This window comes from Uranotaenia lowii, unplaced genomic scaffold, assembly GCF_029784155.1.
Source record: "Uranotaenia lowii strain MFRU-FL unplaced genomic scaffold, ASM2978415v1 HiC_scaffold_775, whole genome shotgun sequence".
Classification (NCBI taxonomy): domain Eukaryota; kingdom Metazoa; phylum Arthropoda; class Insecta; order Diptera; family Culicidae; genus Uranotaenia; species Uranotaenia lowii.
Window position 1 is genome coordinate 1 of NW_026598728.1, and position 10,420 is coordinate 10,420.

At 38.5% G+C, this 10,420-nt stretch overlaps 1 protein-coding gene and 1 long non-coding RNA gene across 4 annotated transcripts; one reads left to right on the top strand and one right to left on the bottom strand.

The window, feature by feature from the left end:
• Window position 1: 1 nt before the first annotated feature.
• Window positions 2–1,848, bottom strand: LOC129760805 (uncharacterized). The gene is made up of 3 exons (XR_008740389.1): window positions 409–1,848; window positions 186–291; window positions 2–89 (listed from the first exon to the last, which is right to left on the bottom strand). It is a non-coding gene; the product is annotated as an uncharacterized LOC129760805 (long non-coding RNA).
• Window positions 1,849–8,844: 6,996 nt separating this feature from the next.
• LOC129760804 (very-long-chain (3R)-3-hydroxyacyl-CoA dehydratase 2) lies at window positions 8,845–10,189 on the top strand. 3 transcript variants are annotated; one of them, XM_055758470.1, is made up of 4 exons: window positions 8,845–8,996; window positions 9,109–9,237; window positions 9,307–9,427; window positions 9,527–10,189. In XM_055758470.1, exons 2-4 carry the CDS (start codon window positions 9,167–9,169, stop codon window positions 10,022–10,024), a joined length of 690 nt encoding a protein of 229 aa, XP_055614445.1. In that variant the 5' UTR covers window positions 8,845–8,996; window positions 9,109–9,166; the 3' UTR covers window positions 10,025–10,189. The 3 variants fall into 3 exon arrangements, with proteins under 3 accessions (XP_055614445.1, XP_055614447.1, XP_055614444.1); XM_055758472.1 differs by having other exon boundaries at window positions 8,873–8,996; window positions 9,112–9,237; XM_055758469.1 differs by having other exon boundaries at window positions 8,885–9,237.
• Window positions 10,190–10,420: the final 231 nt, after the last annotated feature.

Below are 10,420 nucleotides of genomic sequence, written 5' to 3' on the forward strand. Positions count from 1 at the left end.
GAATTCTGGGGTTCGTTGTTTTGTTCCACTAGTATTCGTATGACTTTGTGATGTTGTCCATACAATATCACTTGGCACGAATGTTTTCTCTGCAATTTGGCATATAAACAAGATCATCATAAAACTTTTTACCCTAGCTCTAAATCTAGCTACGATAGTTGCTCATCAAGCGAGGAGATGCTCACCTAAATAAAACAGCATATTCCATATTTTGAAATGAATGTCCCATATCTTTCAGATGGCTGTACATCCACATCCGCCTCATTCAACATTTCTTCGTTGAAGGAAAACCTAGAAATACATTATGGATTAGCGTAGGCGCCCCGACATACTTTTTCCAGATGCTCACAATACTCGAGGTAGAGGAAAAAATCAAATACATATTAGATAAAAGCTAAACTGATCCACCTTTGTCACTTGCAGTTTTTCCACGCTCTCTTCCGATTGGTTCCAAGTAACCCGATGGTAACCCTGATGCAAGTATTCGGACGCTGTATGGTGGTTGCCGGAGCCATCGAACTAACGCCGACGGCCAAGGATTCGCCCGGCCTTCCGATCGCCATCTTCTGTTGGTCCATGGCGGAGATTCTGCGTTACAGCTACTACGTGTTGCATCTGGCCTTGCCCAAGGTACCGTTCTTCGTGACCTTCATCCGCTACAGTATGTTCGTTCCACTGTATCCACTCGGATTCATCGGAGAGCTGCTGTGTTTCTACTGGGCCCAAAGCTACATTGGACAGAACAACGTCTGGAGCGTATCGATGCCCAATCGGTTCAATTTTACCTTCTCATTCTACTACTTCGTGTGGATTATGGCCATTGGATATCTGCCGTTGTTCCCGCAGATGTATCTACACATGTTCGCTCAACGCAGGAAGATTTTTGCGAGAGCGAAGGAAGGAAGCGTTGAAGCGGAAAAAGTCAAATGACTAATGCGAGTCTAGAAAAGAAAGGTAAAGGATATTAGGTACAGTGATTTCAGAAAAGCAAGGAAAAGCTTGAATAAATTTAAAATTGATTAAGAATTAAATGGAGTAAGTTATTACTTTATTACCAGAAATATGATAAAATGAAAGAAAATTCCCTTACTTATCTTTAACCAATATGAAAATTGTTCATTTAGCGGTATTTCTTCTTTTTTAGCCTGCACCACTCGAAGGTGAACCATGCTACACTACAGGGCGGACACATTCCCACAATCATATACCTTCACTCAAATAAACACATACACATTCATATTGTATGTATGTATGTATGTATGGTTCCCCCATCGGTAGCAAGGTCCAGCCTATGTCTGTGTGGCTTGGCATCCAACCTTAGAGGCCTACAATGGTTGTCAATCCACTCCGCTTGCAATAGTCTCTTCAGATTAACCCCAGATACATTCCCTCTGAAATATTTGTTACATATAGTTATTTATCAATGAAATGCATCTTACCTGTCGGCAACTTATGGGATTCGAACCCAAAAGTTTTTCTTGCCGATACCGGGAATCGAACCCAGTACGCCTGGGTTACCAGACTCGCGCCAGCCTGTCCACTAGACCACATCAGCGCTATAAACACATACACATTCATATTAGCTATTAATTGTTCACATCGATTCTGTTACATTACGGAGTTTTTGTTTGAAGTGTTCCTGGGCGCCTTTCCAGGAAAGATAATGTAAAACTAATAAAATGAGCTTCATCACATGAAATTTTATAACATTTGTTCATGTAAATTTTAAAACCAGAAGCAGCAATCTGCTATACTTGAGAAGAAAAAAGCCACAACCCGCATTTACTTAAACCACAGAAGGAAGCCACAATCCGCTTTATCGTGATCTACAAGCGGAAGTCTCTTTTCACATTCAAATTCACATTCAACAAAAAGCAGGCGGATTCACCTTTTCAACAAGCAGGAGTCTGTCTCAATCCTCTCATTCTTTTTAACAGGAGCATGTCTCAATCCTCTCATTCTTTTTAACAGGAACTGTCAATTCAATCTCACATAATCAATATATCGTAGTCTCAAATAAATTTAACAACACAAATTGTAAAACATAACTAATAAAACCAAAACCTTAATCCGCTTTCACATTTTCAACAAACAGAAGACTACATTCGCTTTCACATTTTCAACTTTGATTATCAATTCTATCTCATGATTGAAAGTTTCATCGCAATCATCTGGAATCTTTTACTCATAATTGGAGGTCTCATCGCAATCATCCTCAGTTGGATGTCCCATCACAACTGCAATCTTTTACTCATGACATGAAAACTGGTTCATTTAGCCGTATTTTTACGTTTCCACCCTGCACTACGTGGAGGCGAACCATGTTACAGGGTGCGCACATTCCCACAAACACAAACATTCACTCAGATACGCACATACACATTTATCTAGTTCGCATTCGCTTTAACATAGTAAACAAGCAGAAGGCTCAATACACTTGAGCATAATCAACAAGCGGAAGTCTCACAGCGCTTTTATATTTTCAACAAGCAGAAGCCTCAATTCACTTTTATTTTTCCAACAGACACAAGTCCACTTCTACATTTTCAACAAATGAAAATCTCACTGTGATTTAACATGATCAACAAGCAGAATTAACAACCCACCCGTGTTTTCATTTTTTTCAACAGACAAAACTCTTAATGCTCACCTACATAAGCAACAGTCTCAATCCACTTCTTCATTTTCAAAATGTCTCAATCCTTTGTACATTATCAACAGGAAAAGCTTCATTCGGTTTCCACATTTTACCTCAACAGAAATCTCATTTCGCTTAAACATTTTCAACAAACACAAGTATGTTGGAAGTCCCATCGCAATCATCTTCAGTTGGCGTCACAACTGGAATCTTTTACTCATGATTGGAAGTCCCATCGCAATCATCTTCAGTTGGCCTCACAACTGGAATTTTTTACTCATGATTAGAAGTCCCATCGCAATCATCTTCAGTTGGATGTCCCGTCACAACTGGAATCTTTAACTCATGATTGGAAGTCCCATCGCAATCATCTTCAGTTGGATGTCCCGTCACAACTGGAATCTTTTACTCATGATTGGAAGTCCCATCGCAATCATCTTCAGTTGGCGTCACAACTGGAATCTTTTACTCATGATTGGAAGTCCCATCGCAATCATCTTCAGTTGGATGTCCCGTCACAACTGGAATCTTTTACTCATGATTGGAAGTCCCATCGCAATCATCTTCAGTTGGCGTCACAACTGGAATCTTTAACTCATGATTGGAAGTCCCATCGCAATCATCTTCAGTTGGATGTCCATAATCTTAAACATAAACATTACATCTTCAACAGCCGGAAGTCTCAATTCACTTTCACATAATCAACAACACCGGAAGTCTCATTTCGGTTTTACATAATCAACAACCAGAAGACTCAATCAATCTTCAATCTTGGTGGCCGAGCGATTAGTGTACTAGTACTGGCACTGAGTGTTAAATGTTAATCATAAGTTTTCCTTGTTTATTCAACGTTTAAAAAATCTAAATCGGCTAGAACATGTCTTACGAATTTTTAATTCTCAACAGACACAAATCTCAATCCTTCTTTACATAACCAACAACAGCAGAATCTTAAGCCACTTTTTCATAAACATTAATCGTAAGTCTCAATTCACTATAGAAAAATCAACAAGAAGAAGTCTCAATCTGCTTTTAAATAAAAAAAAAAAAGAAATCTCAAACCGCTTTTTCATTTATAGCAAACAATAGCCTAATCACATTCAACATTTTCAACAAAAAGCAGTCTGAATCCGCATTCACCTTTTCAACAAGCAGGAGTCTCAATCCACTTTAACATTTCCAACAAACATGTCTCAATCCTCTCATTCATTTCCAACAGGAAGTGTCAATTCAATTTCACATAATTAACAGATAATATAGTCTCAAATAAAATTTAACACAAATTGTAAAACATAGCTAATAAAACTAAAAGCTTAATCCGCTTTCACATTTTCAACTAACAGAAAACTAAATCCGCTTTCACATTTTCAACTTTGATTAACAACTCTAACTCATGATTGGAATTTTCATCGCAATCTCTTCAGTTGGCGTCACAACTGGAATCTTTTACTCATAATTGGAGGTCTCATCGCAATCATCCTCAGTTGAATGTCCCATCACAACTGCAATCTTTTACTCATGACATGACAACTGGTTCATTTAGCCGTATTTTTACGTTTCCACCCTGCACCACGTGGAGGCGAACCATGTTACAGGGTGCGCACATTCCACAAACCAGTAACCGGAGATTTTCCTAAATATCCCTTTTCAAAATCGCTAGGGCTCCTGGCAGGATCGCCAATGTAAAAGTCAGGTTTGCTGGTCCACGGAAAATCTCCGGTTACTATTTACTCAACCTGAAGTCCTGGCGGATGTCCATCAGATTGCTGTCGAAACACTCACTCCCGAACTACGTGCGTTATCTAAAGCGGTCCCGTGCTTTTCTGCCGAGTGAGTGAGATAGAGAAGAGAGGGAAAGAGATCACCGTTTCTGTCAAATTGTCGAGAAGTGAGCGAATAGGGAGGCCCCAGTGCAATGTATATAATACACGACAAATCAATCCCTTACACAAACATTCACTCAGATACACACATACACATTTATCTTGTTCGCATTCGCTTTAACATAGTAAACAAGCAGAATGCTCAATACACTTAAGCATAATCAACAAGCGGAAGTCTCACAGCGCTTTTATATTTTCAACAAGCAGAAGCCTCAATTCACTTTTATTTTTCCAACAGACACAAGTCCACTTATACATTTTCAACAAATGAAAATCTCACTGTGATGTAACATAATCAACAAGCAGAATTAACAACCCACCCGTGTTTTCATTTTTTTTCAACAGAAAAAAGTCTTAATGCTTACCTTCATAAGCAACAGTCTCAATTCACTTCTTCATTTTCAAAATGTCTCAATCCTTTGTACATTATCAACAGGAAAAGCTTCATTCGGTTTCCACATTTTACCTCAACAGAAATCTCATTTCGCTTAAACATTTTCAACAAACACAAGTATGTTGGAAGTCTCATCGCAATCATCTTCAGTTGGCGTCACAACTGGAATCTTTAACTCATGATTGGAAGTCCCATCGCAATCATCTTCAGTTGGATGTCCCGTCACAACTGGAATCTTTTACTCATGATTGGAAGTCCCATCGCAATCATCTTCAGTTGGCGTCACAACTGGAATCTTTAACTCATGATTGGAAGTCCCATCGCAATCATCTTCAGTTGGATGTCCCGTCACAACTGGAATCTTTTACTCATGATTGGAAGTCCCATCGCAATCATCTTCAGTTGGATGTCCCGTCACAACTGGAATCTTTTACTCATGATTGGAAGTCCCATCGCAATCATCTTCAGTTGGCGTCACAACTGGAATCTTTTACACATGATTGGAAGTCCCATCGCAATCATCTTCAGTTGGATGTCCCGTCACAACTGGAATCTTTTACACATGATTGGAAGTCACATCGCAATCATGTTCAGTTGGCGTGACAACTGGAATCTTTCGATCGTGATTGGAAGTCCCATCACAATCATCTTTAGTTGGCAATTCAATTCGCTTTTACATTTTCAACAAATGAAAATTTCACTTCGATTTAATATGATCAACAAGCAGAATTCCAAACCCTTGTTTTAATTTTTTTTTTGTCAATAGACAACTCTTAATGCGCACTTACATAAGCAACAGTCTCAATCCACTTCTTCATTTTCAAAAAATTTCAATACTCTTCATATTTTCAACAGGAAAAAGCTTCTTTTTTCTTCCACATTTTACCTAAACAGAGGTCTCATTTCACTCAAACATTTTCAACAAACGGAAGTCTCATTCCACTTTTATATAAACAATCTTGAACATAAACATTACATCTTCAACAGCCGGAAGTCTCAATTCACTTTCACATAATCAACAACACCGGAAGTCTCATTTCGGTTTTACATAATCAACAAGCAGAAGACTCAATCAATGTCTTGGTGGACGAGCGATTAGTGTACTAGTACTGGCACTGAGTGTTAAATGTTATTCATAAGTTTTCCATCTTTATTCAACGTTTTAAAACCTAAATCGGCTAAAACATGTCTTACGAATTTTTAATTCTCAACAGACACAAATTTCAATCCTTCTTTAAATAACCAACAACAGCAGAATCTTAAGCCACTTTTTCATAAACATTAATCGTAAGTCTCAATTCACTATAGCAAAATCAACAAGAAGAAGTCTCAATCTGCTTTAAAATTTAAAAAAAAAAAGAAATCTCAAACCGCTTTTTCATTTATAGCAAACAATAGCCTTATCACATTCAACATTTTCAACAAAAAGCAGTCTGAATCCGCATTCACCTTTTCAACAAGCAGGAGTCTCAATCCACTTTAACATTTCCAACAAACATGTCTCAATTCTCTCATTCATTTCCAACAGGAAGTGTCATTTCAATTTCTCTCAAATAAATTTAACACAAACTGTAAAACATAGCTAATAAAACCAAAACCTTAATCCGCGCTCTCATTTTCAACTAACAGAAGACTAAATCCGCTTTCACATTTTCAACTTTGATTAACAACTCTAACTCATGATTGGAAGTTTCATCGCAATCATCCTCAGTTGGATGTCCCATCACAACTGCAATCTTTTACTCATGACGTGACTACTGGTTCATTTACAGGGTGTCGACTCACATCTGGTAATAAAATTCCCTGATTTTCCCTGATTTTTCAGTGTTTTTTCCAGAAAATTCCAGGTTTGAAAAACAAACTGAGGAAGCAACTTAAAGTTATACAAAATATATTTCCCCGAAAATAAACGCACAGAAAGCTTTGAGTCCAGAATAGTTATTTATTACGATAATTTTAATGGAAGTATTATTTGTGATATTAAACATTTTAAGATAAGTCAGCCAGTTCGGTATCACTTGTAGAAATTCTTATGATTTCAGCATGAGCATTCTCTTGCAAGCTATCAGCCTTCTTCTGTGCATCTTCCAAAATTTTCTTCCGTTTCACCTCAAGCGATTTGGCTCATTTTCATCAGCTTTGTTTGATCTTATCCAAGAGTTTCCTTTTTGCGGCGATCTTTGTATTCCAAATACAGAGCATGTGAATTTCGAACTCTCTGATTAGGTTTGTGGGAAATTTGGACTGATTTTATTCCTCCAGCATTAAAAACAGCATCATAGATTTGTCGTTTAGCCACCACTGATTCTTCACGCATATTTTCGAAGAGACATTCGGAATTTACTGAAAAACCACGTGGACACTTGGCATTTGCTAGCACTCCACTCCAACAATAATCCAGCCTTTCTTTGCTACGGTCATAATTATCAAATATATCGCCTCTGAAAATCACTCCGGAATACTGCCGTACTGCTAAATCCGCCAAGGAACCACTAACGCGTCCATTATCTGTCAATATAGTCAAAGTCTTCTCAAATTTGGTATCGCTGCTGATAACTGCTGGATCAAGGCAAGAGGCGGCCTTGGTCAGAGGATAAGTTAATGGCGATCGCTCCATTAACTTAAGTACAATTACCTTCAGTATTCCTTGCATTCGATACGAAATTGCAAGCCTCGGAAACGCATAAATCAAAGGGCCAACGATAATTACATGAGCAACGTACACTTAAGAAAATCTTTAAGCAGACAATCAACTATGACGTTTCAATTTCTTCAAATAAATTCAGGATCATTATTTTTTCCCTGATTGGTGGAAAAATTCCCTGATGTTCCCTGATTTTCCCTGATGCAAATTGAATTCCCTGATTTTCCAGGTTTTTCCAGGTAGTCGACACCCTGATTTAGCCGTATTTTTACGTTTCCACCCTGCACCACGTGGAGGCGAACCATGTTACAGGGTGCGCATATTTCCACAAACATTCACTCAGATACGCAAATACACATTTATCTTGTTCGCATTCGCTTTAGCATAGTAAACAAGCAGAAGGCTCAATACACTTAAGCATAATCAACAAGCGGAAGTCTCACTGCGAGTTTACATGATCAACAAGCAGAAGCCTCAGTTCACTTTTATTTTTGGAACAGATGATATAGGCCAACTTTTACATTTTCAACAAATGAAAATCTCCCTGCTATTATTATGAGGGCTCAATTCCTTTCAACTAACAGAAGTCATAATACGCTTCAACATAATTAAGAACCAGAATCCTATCCTGAATCCACTTTTTTTTTCATTTTCAACATGAGAAATTTTCGAAAAGCCGAAGTCTCAATCCGCTTGTTCAATTTCAACAGGAAAAATCTCTGTCCGCTTTACAATATCAACAGGGTGTAGTCTTAAGCAACTAAAGCTAGTTTCAATCCGCTTTATCATAATCAATAAGCAAAAGTCTCAATCCATTTTCATATTTTCTATAAGCAGCAGACTCAATTCGTTTTTTTTGCATTATCAATAGACAGAAGTTTCACGATGATAATCCATAACTAAACGTCTATATTCCCGGTATCTGCATTTTTCTAAGTCTTAAGGTTATATGATTTACCTAGAGGTTAAAAATCAATATTTTACAATGAAGAACGTTTCTAAATTAGAAAACAGCACAAACTATTTGGATTGCTGAAAGTTTCCAGCATTTTTTTTTTGCTGGCAATCGAGGCAAAAATTGATTGTGTACATTAGGAAACAGCACAAACTGAAAATTCTGATTTAACGTTATTTATCTCCGCTTAAGTTTAGACATACATTTTTACAAACAATGAATTTTATTTAACTTAAGGCACGTTTCCAAAAAGTAAAATTATGTGGATAAAAAATCATCTTTTTTTCTAACTGGCACCGCTGTACGCACGCGATGTCAAACCGAAGCGTCGCGACGTTGTGTTGTGATTTGTAGTGTGCTTGGCGAAAAAATTTGCTCAGTCGCTCACCGGACGTCTCGCGGTTCTCTTGATTTTTGATTGACGATCTCAACGACGTTCGCTACGTCCTTCATTCAGCGTTGTGTTGTACTAACCGTACTACGTAAGCAAACCAAAACTCATTACTGTGCGAGTTTTTTTTCTGTGTTGTGTGCCGTCCAAAGTGGATAATCAAGTTTTTTCTTCATTACTTTGATGGGCACTTCTTTCTCCAGCAGAAGGGTCAAGAGTCAACCTAACCGGGAACCGAATTACATAAGCACACGATCAAAAATGGCACCAAAAGAACCTTCTCCGCTGGTTAAGTTGTACTTGATTTTGTACAACGGAGGGCAAGTTTTGGGGTAAGTTGTTATTGGCAAATCAGCATTCCATTTGGGAACTGATGATGATGATGTCTTGTGTCATTTTAGATGGTCCTACATGTTCTATCAATTGCTGGCCTACTACACATTCGACAAAGGCAATGGACAAACCCTGTGGGACTACCTCGGGAAAACGGTTATCATTTTCCAAAATGCAGCGGTGCTTGAAGTAAGTTTTTGATTCCGGTCTCAACTTTCTCTTTTATCGATTGCGAACCATTGTTCGGAGAAAAACTCTTCTCTTTTTTCTTTCCATTTTCGTCATCAGATCTTGCACGCAGCGACCCGTATCGTGCCGAGCAATCCGGTCATCACCACCTTCCAGGTGCTATCGCGTGTGATGGTCGTCTGTGGAGTCGTTATGGCTACGCCTACTGGAAAAACTTCTCCAGGGCTCCCACTAGCGCTTCTAGCTTGGTCCATCACCGAAATCATCCGATACGGTTACTACGCACTCAATCTAGTCAACGCAGTTCCCCACTTCATCATCTTCCTTCGATACACGACCTTCATTGCTCTCTACCCGATCGGGGTCACCGGGGAATTGTTGTGCTTCTTCTGGGCCCAGAGCTTTGTGCGGGAATCCAAACAGTGGAGCATCGAGATGCCGAACTCCTACAACTTCACCTTTTCGTACTTCTACTTCCTGTGGACCATTATGTTGTTGTACATTCCACTGTTCCCGCAGATGTATCTGCACATGTTCGCCCAAAGGCGAAAGATTCTCGGCGGAGGAAGTGCCGGGTCCAAACAGAAGGTCAAATAAGAAGCTTTTCTCTTCTTGTTCTGGGTGTCCCTGCTGCTGGTGGATAGTACTTTAATAATTGATATTCAATTTGCGGTTCCGGGAGATATTGCTATTGGTTTAAGGTGTACAAATCTTTTCCCAAGTTGTTAATAAATTATTGCTCAAATAATGCTCGTAGAATAAGTTACAGAGCTTTTAATGCTGATGGCTTCCGAAAAGTTGAATCGCGTGTTGGGGGTGATTTTATGATAAACATTTAATTATTGTGGGTTAAAAAAAAAGAGTTTCACGAGTTTTGAGATGCAATTATAGTTTGTAATACAATAACTTATTTGTACATAAGAGAACCTTGTAATCGTTCCAAACTCACAAATAATTAACCGGGTTGCAGCTTATCTGACTTTAATTATCGAC